The 15468-nt window shown below is 40.4% G+C and overlaps 1 protein-coding gene across 1 annotated transcript in view; it reads left to right on the forward strand.

The window, feature by feature from the left end:
• The window catches only part of MCU (mitochondrial calcium uniporter), a 147204-nt gene that overhangs the window by 113751 nt on the left and 17985 nt on the right, over positions 1-15468 (forward strand). The window contains exons 2-3 of the mRNA XM_048857675.2: positions 6546-6615; positions 13129-13299. Coding sequence (XP_048713632.1) covers positions 6546-6615; positions 13129-13299 — 241 coding nt within the window. The remainder of the gene's footprint in view (positions 1-6545; positions 6616-13128; positions 13300-15468) is intronic.

Genomic DNA, 15468 nt, shown 5'->3' on the forward strand with positions numbered 1-15468 from the left:
GTTACTCTTGTAACAATGAATGTTACGATATCAGGCTGCTGGTGTGCATTTTATTGGGTTGCAGACTTTTAAATATATACATAATAGCCTAAAATGTGTTAAAATACATAACTAGTTAATATAATACTTTTACACTGTGAATGTCTGTAAAGATCGTGTTGGAAAATGTTTGAGGAAACCTGCCGTACAAAGTTATTTCTTGATGTAAATCTGGTAATGAAAGTAAAAATGTCAGTAATTGTACTCTCCAAAACAACTCTAAGGAGAAGTCCTGCGGGACAGCTAAGGATTCATGGGTTCAGAGAGGGAGCTAGGAGGGGAGAAGGAAGAAAAGATCTCTGAATGAAAGACTTCTCAGAAGCTTTAAAAAAAAAAAATAACAAAAGCTTAGATAATAGTGTGGAGTGGAACATATAGGAATAAATCGGACTTCTCATTCCAGGTGTAGCCAGATGTCCAAGCCAGAGGCTGAACAGAAGATGGACTAGGCGACACCCTATTAGCAATAGTTTTGTCATGTCCTAGAAATTCTAACCAGTAGCTTCTGAGGTAACCAGTGTCCGAGTCAACAAAGGGCATTCCGTTTTACACAGTGCAGAACTGGAGAGGGAAGAAAAATGGCTGGAACTGTTGAAAAGACTAATTGGCTCAAATCTGATTTCAGGCTGGTACACATTTGACGGGGTTCCTTCTTAGGTTGCTGGCATGAACACTGCAGTGTGCACTCACTAATATTTTGAAGTTTTTAAAATATTTTGCATCATAAATAGTACAAGCTCTTGTTATTTTAAACCTTTTTTACATTCTCTTCCTCCTCAGAAAATATGTGCTGTCCTTTCACATTGTGATTCAGGAGTTCTAATCACCTAGTCTGAAGCTTGGTTCTCAAATGTTACTAGATTAGTTTGCAGCTGGGAAACTTTCAGGATTCTCAGTGAGCATATTTTTATGTGTAATAACGTCAATTTAAAAGAAACTCATATTTCTTTGTCACTTAATCTTGGTCCCTGGTTTAAATCAAGTTCCAGACATTAGTAACCAAAAATCACTACTGTCAGGATACTTATGCTAGCCTAGGTGAAATAGTTGGTAGTGGTTTCCATCCAGTTTGTAGTAGACAGTTTTCCACAACACACAAACCACTGGCCCAATTAATAGCTGTATAGACAGTGCTTTGAAGTCGTGCCTTGGGCTGGAGGTTGGAGTCTGAAGCCCACCCATAGGCTTCAAAGCCTGAGCCACAACTTAAAGTTTTTCAGCTATTTTTAGAGCATAGCACGAGTCCTCCTAGCCCAAGTATGTTGACCCAGGCTAGAGGCTCATTCCTGTTCAATCCAAAATGTTGTGTAGATACACCAACTGAGATGTGAAACACTAAACCCATTCTGGACAAGACAGAGAGGTCAAGGATTGAATGGACATGAAAAGCGAATTCATAGTTCTAGTCTCTCTTCATATTAAATGTATAGTAAATGTATGCCTCAGTGTGAGCTTGGATATAATTATTGTGCATCACTTTACTAAAACTAGAGTTTTTGGCTATGAACGAAGTGTCCTCAAATAATTGATTGTGAGACATGATCAGTGAAGCATGAAATGAACTGCTCTTTTGGTCCAGAATTTCGTTGTTCTGCCATTTTTCCCTGTAAACCTGTTGAATAGCACACATTGGGGTGGAATGGGATGTCTGTGGACAATGCCTCATTATACTGAGGCCCAGTTCTGACTCTTGGGATGAATGTAAGTGATATGTGATTTTAACCTGGATGTTGATAAATTGAAGAGGGTTCAGAGAAGAGCTATGAGAATGATTAAAGGATTAGAAAATCTGCCTTTAGTGATAGACTCCGAGTTCAATCTGTTTATCTTAATGAAGAAGAGGTTGAGATGATTTGATTAGTCTATAAATATCAACATAGGGAACACATATTTAATAATGGGCTCTTTAATCTAACAGAGAAAGGTATAACACTATCCAATGGCCAGAAGCTGAAGCTAGACAAATTCAGACTGGAAATAAGGGGTCAGTTACTCTTATGGTTAAAAATCAACCATTGAAACAACTTACCAAGCTTCTTGTTGGAGTCTGTCACTGACATATTAAATCAGGATTGGATATTTTCCCAAAAGATGCTCTAGGAATTATTTTTGGGAAATTCTCTGGCCTGTGTTACACAAGAGGTCAGAATGGATGATCACAGTTGTCCCTTTTGGCCTTGGAATCTATAAAGTGAAATGCGAACCAAATTCTTTCCATAGGGTTACTGAAAACCTTGTTTCAAAACTAAATTGGTTCTGTTTGACTCGGAAATTACAAATCCTTCACTTCCTAAAGATGTGTAGGCACAAAATAGATGTGGGGCCTTGTCATCTGTGTTGTGTGACAATGAGTGCTTGACCATCTTAGAATAATGATCAATGGTTAAACACCTTGCCTTATAACAGCCTTTTGGCACATACAAAGCATAATTTCTTTCTTTTCCCTCTTCCTTTGTTTTGAAGAATATTTTGCATTAAAGTAGGAAAGTTTCTAGAGTGTCTCTGCATGCTGCATACTCGCCACCTAAACTTACAATCCTCCTAGAGCAGGGGTGGGCAAACTTTTTTGCCTGAGGGACACATCGGGGTTCTGAAACTGTATGGACAGCTGGGTAGGGAAGGCTGTGCCTCCTCAAACAGCCTGGTCCCCGGCCCCTGACTGCCCCCCTCAGAGCCCCCCACCCATCCAACCCCCCCTGCCCCTAATGCCCCCTCCGGGACCCCACCCCCTATCCAATCCCCCCTGGACTCGCTGCCCCTTATCATACCTCCCGCTCCCCGCCTCCTTACCTTGCTACTCAAAGCAGCAGGACTAGCAGCCGTGCTGCCCGGCCAGAGCCAGCCACGCCGCCCAGAGTGCTGGCGGCACAGCAAGCTGAGGCTGCGGGAGAGGGGGGACAGTGAGGGAGGGGCCGGGGGCTAGCCTTCCCGGCTGGGAGCTCAAGGGCTGGGTAGGACAGTCCTGCAGGCCGTAGTTTGCCCACCTCTGTCCTAGTGTAATATCTCCACAACTGCCACTTTTGACACTGTTTTGAGGGATAGTTGGCTTCATGTCATCACATCATACCAGGGCAGTGTGTGTGATTTAAAAAAAAGAACACTTGAATGATTATGACAATTATGTGGTAATGATAAAACAGGCCTTAAATGATTTTTGGGACTGTTTAAACAGCTGTCAGATTTAGGATTGTCCTGCAGGTAGTATGGTAATTCTCTATCTGATGTTTCTGCATAGAGATTGTAGCTTCAGAAAGGAGGGGAAAGGACTAGAAGTGTTAAGTTGAAAGGGTTTGCTGTTCTGCCTTGAAATAGAGTGAAACAAAAATGAAATATTGAGCAATGTCAGAACTGTCTTCAGAACACTTAATTTTTTAAAAATTCACAACTTTACAATCTGTGTGTGCCTGATGGCTGTTGGACTTTGTGTAGATTTAGAAGCATTAATGTAAGTAGTTAGTAATTTCAACTTCCTTCAAAAGGGTCTTAGTTTCTCTTGAACTAGGGACAACCGTATGTCATATTTACAGCCTTGTGTGTTTACATATGAATTGCACAGCTTTTGACAATTGGAATTCCCAGTGCAAATGCTAACACAGCCTTAGCTGTGTAACTGAAATGCGGAGAGGGGAATACAACCATTTTCCAGGACATCTGGAGCTGTGACAGTTTGTTTCAAAGTAAATTGAACCGTGTTCCTAACTCAGTGGGCGGGTTTTGCTTGGTAGCTCAAGCAGTGGACATTCAATATTCCTATTGGGATCCCAGAGTCAGATTAAATATCCAGATCTTCATTCCAAACCATCTTTTGCTTTTAGTCAGACTTGCTATTTTCAAATATTAAAGGGACACTGTAATTTTAAATTTGGCCCAAAATGTAGACTTTTGTAAAAGCAAGATTTTTCCAGCCCAATAGACATCTTTAAATTCATTTCTTTAAATTCAGACAGACTTTTAAAATGACCATTTCTCTTTTGTTCACCACCCAAACACAGCTCTGAGATGTTCAAAATGCAACTGACCCCAAGTTAGAGTGAAACTGACTTACATTGATTTGCATTTTCAAAATCTGAGAAAATAATGTAAATACAATATAAGTTGGATTGGATTTTTAGAATTTTCAATGTTTTCAGCAGGAGGGCATATTTCCCAGCCTAAAGACTGTGATATTGGGGTCCGGATTCAATTTGTACAACTGCTTTCAAAAGAAAAGCGGAAATTAAATTGCTGAGAAAGCAATTTTTATTCCATTGACATTCCCCTAACCCAATAGTTTTAAGTCCATTTGACAACTAGGTACAGCAATAACTAACACGCTTGTGTTCTTGATACAAAATTCTGATCAATGCAGAAATTGTCCAAAAAACACTTAAAGCAAGGCTCTTTCCTAAAGGTACACTTGTAATTTGAATATGGGCTTTGGAATATAAAAATAATTTGCAATTAAACATGGTCACAAACTGCTCAAAGATCTAACTGTACTAACTACTTAAATATATAGACTACTCCAATCTTGACGAATGCCATATAGTTGATAAAACGGGGGGATTTGGAGGTTTGTGCTAGTGCTGTAATCTACCAGTAAGCATTTCATAAACACGTGTAGTGAGGTTATCCTAGAATACAATATTTCTGGAAACAAGTACTTAAATCAGCCTGACTCTAGCCTCTCCTCTACAAACTAGTGTACGTGGCTTACTGAGGATAAATAACGTCAATACATACAAAAGTAAGTTAATCCACTTCTGTACTTTTCTCCTGATTACTGCAAGGCAGTCTTTTTCAGCCCAGTGGTCTTGCCCCTTTGTCCCTGATTCTGGTAAGGTGGTTGTATACAAGCTTGCTTGTATGAAACATGCTAAAAATTACCTTTTCCTCTGTTGTGTTGATTTATATACCCAAAGGACAAAATGAGATATGAAGAATTATAGGTTAGATCATTCTATTCACCCATTATGTTGTAGTTCCTTCTGTCTTTCCTAAGGTATCAGAGTAACAGCCGTGTTAGTCTGTATTCGCAAAAAGAAAAGGAGCACTTGTGGCACCTTAGAGACTAACCAATTTATTTGAGCATGAGCTTTCGTGAGCTACAGCTCACTTCATCGGATGCATACCGTGGAAACTGCAGCAGACTTTATATATACACAGAGAATATGAAACAATACCTCCTCCCACCCCACTGTCCTGCTGGTAATAGCTTATCTAAAGTGATCATCAGGTGGGCCATTTCCAGCACAAATCCAGGTTTTCTCACCCTCCACCTCCCCACACAAATTCACTCTCCTGCTGGTGCCATCATGTGCCAGCAATGCCCCTCTGCCATGTACATTGGTCAAACTGGACAGTGTCTACGTAAAAGAATAAATGGACACAAATCAGATGTCAAGAATTATAACATTCATAAACCAGTCGGAGAACACTTCAATCTCTCTGGTCACGCAATCACAGACATGAAGGTCGCTATCTTAAAACAAAAAAACTTCAAATCCAGACTCCAGCGAGAAACTGCTGAATTGGAATTCATTTGCAAATTGGATACTATTAATTTAGGCTTAAATAGAGACTGGGAGTGGCTAAGTCATTATGCAAGGTAGCCTGTTTCCTCTTGTTTTTTCCTACCCCCCCCCCCCCCCAGATGTTCTGGTTTAACTTGGATTTAAACTTGGAGAGTGATCAGTTTGGATGAGCTATTACCAGCAGGAGAGTGAGTTTGTGTGTGTATGGGGGTGGGGGGGATGTGAGAGAACCTGGATTTGTGCAGGAAATAGCCCGACTTGATTATGTAAAGAGTTGTCACTTTGGATGGGCTAGCACCAGCAGGAGAGTGAATTTGTGTGGGGGGGTGGAGGGTGAGAAAACCTGGATTTGTGCTGGAAATGGCCCACCTGTTGATCACTTTAGATAAGCTATTACCAGCAGGACAGTGGGGTGGGAGGAGGTATTGTTTCATATTCTCTGTGTATATATAAAGTCTGCTGCAGTTTCCACGGTATGCATCCGATGAAGTGAGCTGCAGCTCACGTAAGCTCATGCTCAAATAAATTGGTTAGTCTCTAAAGTGCCACAAGTACTCCTTTTCTTTTTCCTAAGGTAAAGAGCAGTACAGGTTGATAACACTTATGTGTTTTTTCTTGCCTGTGACTCTCTCAAATTTAATTTTCAAAAATTCAGTTTTAAGCTAAGGTGGCTGTTACGCCAAAAAACATTGATTTCTAAGCTGCCCCTTTAAAGTTTTCTCCAACTACATTATTTGGTGGGCAGAAACCATGAGAAGTGAACATGCCTGAGGGGTAAATCCCTTCTGGATGACAGATGGCAACAAAAGATGCTGCTCTTGACAGATACCCCTGACTTGCTGTTATCCCTGTGGTAGATAGGAGGATATGCCTAGATAAATGTCATTAGGATGTGTGGAGAGGAGATAGGAGGTGGCAGTGGGGTGAGCATCTGACAGACTGGCATAACCCAGCATTTGCGCTTTATTAACCATTCCATTTTGGATTTTCTAGGTGCACCAGAGGCTTTCTCCATGGCAGAGCTTGAGAGTGGTGCATTGCAGTACAGTAGTGCCCTCTGATGGTGAGTTTTGGCAAAGAATTTTTATTCTTGTTTCTGAATGACTTTCCAACTTAAATCACCCAGTGTGGTTGTTTGTTTTTCCTGGGATGCAATCCAGTTTTTCTCCAGGGACTGGGGTGGGGGTGGAGAGGAAAGGGCAATGCTAAGACAACAGCAGTCTGAAATACTGTTCATAGAGTGGCTTGTGTAAAATAAAATAAAAATTGGGCTGCCCCAATATCTTTTGTTGAAGTTTGGATAAATGCATGCACATAATCCTTCTAGGACAGCTGCTCCTTTTCTTTTCCTGAGTTTTCTCTAGTTCTGCTTCACCATGGTAGCACCCTCCCTCTGGGAAGGAAGGAGGAAGATAAAAGGATTTTTGTTCATCCTCAGTTCCATTTCCTGACTTGAGAAGAGAGTGGTCATTTTTTTTTTCAGAAAGGCTTGATCAATGTTCATGCCCAGAAACCATACATCACATCCGCAGCCCACCTCGTTTGCTTATGTGAACTAGGAGTCTTGAAGGTCACTCTCATCTTACAGAATGTTGTGTAGCTGTGCCACTAAACCAATCCGTGGCTTTCTTTTTCAAAATAGCTACTGAGCCCCAAGTATAGCACAATTTTACTTTTACTCTTCCTATACCTTTCCTCTTCCTCCCTCCAAACAAGCCGTAGCCTTTCATACCAGCTCCCTCCAGAGCCAGTCTGTGCTGCTTTTGAAATAGCTGAACACCAGTCCAGCAAAGCATCTCCTTGCCTCACCCCACCTGTGTACTTCTAGGTCAACGGGATCTAGGAAAGTTGTGGAGGCAATGCAATGGATTAGCCATGTTTTACCCCAAAATAGAGATGAAATGATCATTCCAAGAGATCAGAATTTACAAACTGGCATTAAAAACTTCCATGTTAAAACAAACTGCAAAAGAAGGCACTCCTTATAAATGTTACTTTAGTTTCCTGTTATTTAAGTAAGCCACCTATCCAGAACAAAAACCTTGTCTTAATCTTTGACAAGCATGTTTAGATTTTATTGTTATACAGGTCAGGGCCCATCTTACTGTATAGGGCAGTGGTTCTCAAACTTTTGTGCTGGTGACCCCTTTCACATAGCAAGCCTCTGAGTGCGCGCTCCCCCCCTTAAATATATCAAAAAGTGTTTTTAATTTGTAACACCATTATAAATGCTGGAGGCAAAGTGGGGTTTGGGGTGAAGGCTGAGAGCTTGCAACCCCCCATGTCATAACCTCAGGACCACCTGAGGGGTCCTGACCCCCAGTTTGAGAACCCCTAGTATGGGGGGGGTTACATGCTTTTTACATTTGCATGCAGTGGAAGAAGTAATTGTAATTGAAATCTCCCACAACACAGCCATGCAGTTTCAAGCTAAAAGAAGCATTAATATACATTCCTGCCCCACCCCCAAAAATTGTAAGTGGATCAGAATTCAAAGGGGTCATTGCCAAAGGTCCTTGTGCTAGATCTCCAGTTATATGTACATTTGAAGAAAAATCTTTGGAGAGCAATTTTGTAGTCTTGTATCCCAAAATAGGTCTGCATGTTAGTGAAAACGTACAGTATAACAAGTGCTCCAAATGGCAAATATTTCCTGCTGAGAGAATGAATAGCCCAAACATTTTGTATAGATCTGGGATCTTAATTAAATTGGTGGATAAACTAAATACAAGAGAAACCAGTCACCATTTGACAAAAAATGTAGACACTGGGACCTTGAAAAGCCAGGGAGGTTTTCTGTAAGGAGTGTTCTTTCCCAGCATTGGGATCATGTCTAAGACATGTGTGACCAGGACATCATCTGAAATTAAAATATTTCCAGTCTCTGATGTAACAGTTTGTGCTGCCAGTGTGCAGTATAACAGAAAATGTGAGTGTGAATTATGCATCAATAGAAAACAGTCAATAAGAAGCCCCATTTATTGGATAACTTGAGAGGTCTCTGATAAGCTAACTCTCAAAGGTGAAAGCAATTTTTTTTGCTTGGGAAAATAATCTGTGCCATGATTATGTGAGAACCCAGGGAGGTCATTAATAATAATTTGCTGAAATTCACTCTGAATGTTTTGAGGCATTAACTTTAACCAATATGTGAGCTCTTTGCCATATACATTTCTACAGACAGAGTTTTTCTTTCTCTAAGTGTAATGGTGTAGAAAAGAAAGTTATGTATCCCTTCTTTTCAGTGAAGTGCAAATTTTGATGTAGGAGAATATGGATACCCCTACACTTTCGGAAGTTATATTTATTCTAGTCAGGACTGTTTTACAGCTGCATAAGTAAGATGAGTTTACTTTGAACAACTGACACTTTGCATATAGATTACATAATCAACAACCACTGGCTTGGATTTTTTCATCACACCATGTAAAATACAACACAGTATTAAACCTGTGATGGTATAATTTGAGTGTTTTAAATTCAAGTTGTAGATCTCCAAGTACCCTGATGAGGCTCACTCTAAGTCAGATAGAGAGCGTAATAAAAAGTAGCAAAAGAAATGTTACTATAGAAATCCTAGCAATTTAATGCAGGCTCTGATCCATAGACAAATCTCAAACCATTGGGAGTTATAGATAGAGGTTCCCAATTGCTTATTGGAATAGAAAGACACAAACTCTGGTTCTCTCGAAGATGAACTCCAGCAAACGCCAAGGAATAGCCTAGCAAAGGCTAGCCACATGACCTGCTAACTTGGAAAAGTAAACTTATGTTCTAGAGCACAAACTAGCATTAAAGAGGGAAAGGTGGTGTGTTTTGACAATAATTCTATGAATCCAGCCTGAGAACCAGATCATGCAACTTCAGTGAAAAGGTAGTGGTATAATTAAGTTATGGTTGACATTTTCCTAAAATATCAGGATTAAAATCTTTTTTCTGAATTCCTGAAACTGTTTTGTTACCTTACAAACCAGCCTTTGCTTTGTGCAATGTTTAAAAAAAAATGCATATTTTTCAGGGATAATACTATTATCACAGGTTTTTAATCTTTGGAATTTTGTATGTTGTATCATATTGTTTCTCCTAAGATTTTTGACAAATCATATAAATCAAAATGGTATACAGGTCTGCGTTGTTGTTCTCTGTAACCTGCTGCTTCACTGTTTTTGGCAGATGAATATTCATTTAATCAAGTGTTCGTAATTTGTTAGTTGAGCATTGTGATTTGTTTCCCAGAGACAGCATTCGATTACAGCTACTAGTTCCTTAATGTTTTTGGGGCTCTTCTTGACTTTGTACTGTCTCCGCAGGTGACCACACCTTGTCATTGCACTGAATTACAGTGTATGGGCCTCCACTTTAGATGCAGAGTTTCCTCAAACACACATGATAACTATGAAACTGAGGTTATACATAACTGTTACGGAATTTAAATATGCCTCATAGATGCTTCTGGTTGCCATACTGTCCCCTTGCCTTAAGACTTTGTTATACTTCTTAAAGATGCAGCTTAGCATTAGAAGCTGCAATTCTTGCATATGTAGTTCTGTTTGCCCCTTTACCTAGGTATGATGCATTGCATTTACTCACAGGTAGTTGTATGTCTTGAATCTAGATTGTTGCTGTTCAGAATTAGTTCCATGGCTTCCTTTCATATCTTAGCCCTGGTCTACACTAGGTGAGGGGATCGATCTAAGTTACACAACTTCAGCCATGTGAATAATGTAGCTGAAGTCAACATACTTACACCTACTGACCACGGTGTCTTCACTATGGTGAGTCAACTGCTGCCGCTCCCCTGTTGACTCTGCCTGCGCCTCTTGCGGCAGCGGAGTACAGGAGTCGACGGGAGAACACTTGGGGATCGATTTATCGCGTCCAGTCTAGATGAGATAAATCAACCCCCTGCTGGATCAGCCGCTGCCTGCCAATACGGCAGGTAGTATAGACATACCCTTAATTCCACACATGCTAATGCAACATTAACCTTCCCTTGTATGCAGTTTTCTGCTCCACTTACGATATACTGTTCAGTTTGTATGGGTTTTTTGGCATGTCTCCTACTGATATTTCTAAAAGGGCATGGTCCCAGTTTCAGTCCTACTAGTTTGAAAGGATGAGCAATACAGGCGGGATGATCATTTTGCAACATGCCTGTGAAGAGTAGCGTAAGGTATGTCAGCAGCACAACTGTCTGTATACTGATCTACACATAGAAATTGTATCAACTTAACTAGATCAGTTTCTAAATAGCTTCACTTAAATCAGTGCATCTCTCCCTTGTATAGACACTGCTAAATCAGTTTTGATTTTAGCAGTCCTAAAACTGATTTAAGAACAGTAACACCAGGAAGTTGCACCAATTTAATTAAATTTATTTAGAAAATTATTCTGTTAAATAAGTGCGGGTTTTGAGGCCTGAGATACTGATGAACTAATGTTGGACTAGATTACTATAGGTGCCTGGGTTTTATCTTCAGACATGATAAACACTATGCCTAACATAAAAATTCAAAGAGCATGAAGTTTTGCATATTTTATTAGAAATATATACTGCTAACCCTCTATTTTCCCGTACTTCATTAGTCAGCGACTGTTACTTGGAAAACTTGACCAACTAATAATGGGTAGGTAGACAGCTTTATTTTATCCCACTCTCTCACTCCATCTGTTCATTTTAGAGTGTAAGCTGTTGGAGCAGAGACTGTCTTTCTATATATGGACAGCCCCTAGCACAATGTGGATGCTGTGATCATGCAAATAATAAAATAACTTAACTTATGTTTGGGACAAGGAATTATGAGTCACACAGAAATCCTCATGCACCTGTGTGAAAATGCACCTCAGAACACTTAAAAAATTGAGAATTTCTTTGTCTCCAGCTTAGCCTATGATGATTGTCAGTATAAGTGTTGTTTTTTCTCCCCTTCCTATTTCTATGTATGAGTGATATAGCATTAGACGGAATACCTTCTGTTGGGGGCTTATTCCTATACTTCCCTGGTCCTTCTCGCATGAACAGAGAGCAATAATACCTGAAGTCCAAAGGTGCAAACAATTTGATGTTTATTGGGGTGAACTTCCAGCAAGCATGATTCCAGTTTCCTTCCTTAGTGTCTCCCTTCCCAGCTCTGACACCACAGAGCCTTACCTGTGTCCCTGTTCCCATTGCCCCCTCAGCAAAACATGATTCCAATTTCCTCACCCCCATTCCCCCATTAGCAAAACGTGATTCCAATTCCCCACCCCCATTCCCTGTTCCCATTTCCCCCACTGCTTCCTGATTGACTGCAGACTATATATTAAAACGTGAGTTCTGCTTAGCTATACCTTAACCAATCATTTTACTGAACTTTAACTAACCAATCCTAACATATTGTAACATGATTATGTCACCAATTATATCCCACCACCTTAATTAGTTTACACCCAGCAAAATTAATTATACAGCAGACAGAAACAATCACAGAACCAGAGAGAGATTATACAGACAAACAATAGGGAAATGGGGACTACAGTGATAGAACAACAAAGAAATGAGCATTTCACATCCCAGCTATTGATAGGTGAGTTCTTGCCAGACAGGATGCTCACAAACTAAGTTTCCTTTTACATCTTCTAGGGACTTCCCTTTCTCTGGAGGCGATAGGCATTATCAGGACAGGATTGTATTCCTAACAGCCCAATAGCACCTTATTTCAATGTGACTAGTTTGGAATGTGAGGATGTGACCCTTAGCTTCCCAGCTTATGGCTGCCTCTGCTGCTTAGCCAAAGGCCTTAGCCTAAGAACAGGGCCTCAGAGTGTCAGTGAGAAAAGGCCTTATACAGTCAGACAGTAATTTTGATTCTCTCTTTTATACCTCTGGAACTAGCTAAGTGATAAGAATACACCTAAATTCTTTGAGTATAGGCCTTTACAGAAAGTCCTGAATATCTATATCCTAACATCTTCTAGCTTATAAAACTGATGGAATATTGTCTCTGATTTCAGAGTTCTGACTGGCCTCTTACTGGTCCTACTTAATGCTGATTTGTTCATTCAACACAAATAGGGGGAAATGGAATTAGAGTAAAAACATAATTTTTCTAAAGCATGTCCTTTTGCTGGGTCTCCTAGTGTGTGATCTGTCTTTATTTCAGGGAGATTAGAACCTGAAAGACCATCTGTTTTGTCTTGCTAAGTACCGAATGTTTGGTGCTTAGATTAAAGAACATTTTTTATCACGGCTGCTATTAATTACCATGCACTCTTGTCCAATAGCTACACTTTCATCGTATTTCAAAGAATCACACTCCACTTTAAGACTTTCCAACAAAGCACCAGAAAGTTAATAGATGCTGTGAACTTGTGGGGAGGGAGAACTTCTGATACCCTTCAACACGAAGATTGATAAGGTTGCCTGTATAGTAATGAACAATAATTCAAAACTTGAAGCTTCCACTTTAATATTTAACCATCCCTGTCATGTCTTCATGGGGACAGATACAGGATTGTTACACAAGGTACTTTTTTTCTTTTTTTATACTGTGTATTTGGAAATGGTCTGTCTTGAGTCTAATATTCTTTTCTCTAGATGTGACAGTGGTTTACCAAAATGGGTTACCTGTGATTTCTGTGAATCTTCCATCTCGGCGTGAGCGTTGCCAGTTCACGCTTAAACCTATCTCAGACTCTGTTGGAGTGTTCTTACAACAGCTGCAGACAGAGGACCGGGGAATTGACCGGGTCGCAATCTACTCCCCAGGTACAGTTATTTATGCAAACAAATTGACTACTCATAGCACCTTATTCCATCCAACTATAGCACCATTTCAGGCCTTAAACTTTTTTAAAAGTAATGTCTTGATCATATTTACCAGTGGAAGTGCAGCCTCCAAGATAGGAAGTATTCTGTTTTCTGAGTGCATGCTCATATATTTCATGGACAGGCTAGACAGTGATATGGAGGGAGTGTGGACATTTCTAATACCAAACTTCAACTTAGAAACTTCTTATTGCTAGAGCTATAGTTTTCTTCTTACCTTCGTATCTCACTCTCAGAAAAAGGCAGAGTCCTGTGGCACCTTATAGACCGACGTATTGGAGCATAAGCTTTCATGGGTGAATACCCACTTCGTCGGATGCATGTAGTGGAAATTTCTAGAGGCAGGTATAAATATGCAAGCAAGAATCAGGCTAGGGATAACGAGGTTAGTTCAGTCAGGGAGGATGAGGCCCTCTTCTAGCAGTTGGGCCTCATCCTCCCTGATTGAACTAATTTCGTTATCCCTAGCCTGATTCTTGCTTGCATATTTATACCTGCCTCTGGAAATTTCCACTACATGCATCCGACAAAGTGGGTATTCACCCATGAAAGCTTATGCTCCAATACGTCTGTTAGTCTATAAGGTGCCACAGGACTCTTCGCCACTTTTACAGATCGAGACTAACACGGCTACCCCTCTGATACTTGACTCTCAAAAAAGTGATTCGTAATGAAAACTACATGGAGCAGAAGCACGCTAGCCCTTGCTGCAGCATTAGTTACTGTAACTGTGTGAATGTAACAGCTCACACAACCTCATTTTTAAAAGTTGCATAGGTATTCGGGAGTTTAATGGTTGAGGATGTCAAAGTGGCAAAGAGGAGCTTCACATTAATACCTCTGAATGAGAATCATTTTAGCAAAAAAGATTAAATCAAAGTACCGTAGGACAGTTTAAAAAACTACTTTGAAAATAGAAATATAAACATCTATCAATTATCTTGTTTTCCCTCCCCCTGCCTATCAGATCCAAACATCTAGAAAGGTGTTGGCATTTTTCTCACTGTGAAAATTAGGTCTCTTTTTTTGTAAAGAATTGATAGTGGCACCAACATCCAAATATGAGAGACTACCCATGGAGACATTCTATTGAAAGAAGTCCGAGAAGAGTCACTTTTTTCCTTGCTGTGGTCTTCACAAAATTAGATCATTCCAGGAAGAGTAGAAAGGGTCTGCTGCTGAAAGTATTTTTTCTTTAAATATATTTTTAAACCCTACAATCTAAACGTATTCGATCAGTTGAAATTCTGTTTAGCAAGCAAATGGTTTTGCTTTAATAGAGATGCTCCCTCATGAACTTGTGTAGATAGCTTGTGCCCTGTCTCTAAACAAGTTTATTAATCATGCAAAGGGTACAGTTGCTCAGATAAGCTGCCTTTTGGCCACTATAAGTCCTGGTTGTGGTTACCCTAACGTCTAGTCTGAAGGCATGGCAGGAGTGTACTTAAAAAACCTGATTATTTAGAGACTCTTCTAGTGACACAACTGGAGCCCTCTAATCAATTTGCGAGGAGGAGTGTTCATAGAGCAAAGTACACTCAAGTACTGTGCTTAGATCACCCATGGTGTATGCACCACCACAACTTTAAAACAGTTGTTATTCTTCTAGCGATTGCTCATATCCATTCCAAGTAGGTGTATGTGTGCCGCATGCATGATCGTCGGAAGGTTTTTCCCCTAGTGGTATCCATCTGGTCGGCTGTGGAGACCCCTGAAGTGCTGCCTTTGTGGCCATGTATATAAGTTCCTTCTTACCACCAGTGACAGTCATTGTAGCAGCTCTTTCTTGCATTTGCAAGTGCTTCCCTAGTGGTCTTCTTTCTTGTCTATCTGTAAATAGTTATGTGGCTTAGTTGTAGTTAGTTAGGTTTACGTTGGGGGTCGCCCCACATAACCCCTTCCCCAAGACCGGGGCATGCCTTCGTCTCAGGGCTTCAAGTCGTGCTCGTCATTCCTTAAGTCTATGTCCAAAGGGGGACCACGTGATTTCTGTCTTAAGTGCCTGGGTGAAAATCACCAGTCTGACAGGTGCAATATCTGTATAGGCTTTACCTCCAGAACTAAAAAGGAACGGGACTCTTGGCTGAAACTCCTCCTCATGGAGTCAGC

The sequence above is a fragment of the Caretta caretta genome, chromosome 7 (genome assembly GCF_965140235.1).
Source record: "Caretta caretta isolate rCarCar2 chromosome 7, rCarCar1.hap1, whole genome shotgun sequence".
NCBI classification, from domain to species: domain Eukaryota; kingdom Metazoa; phylum Chordata; order Testudines; family Cheloniidae; genus Caretta; species Caretta caretta.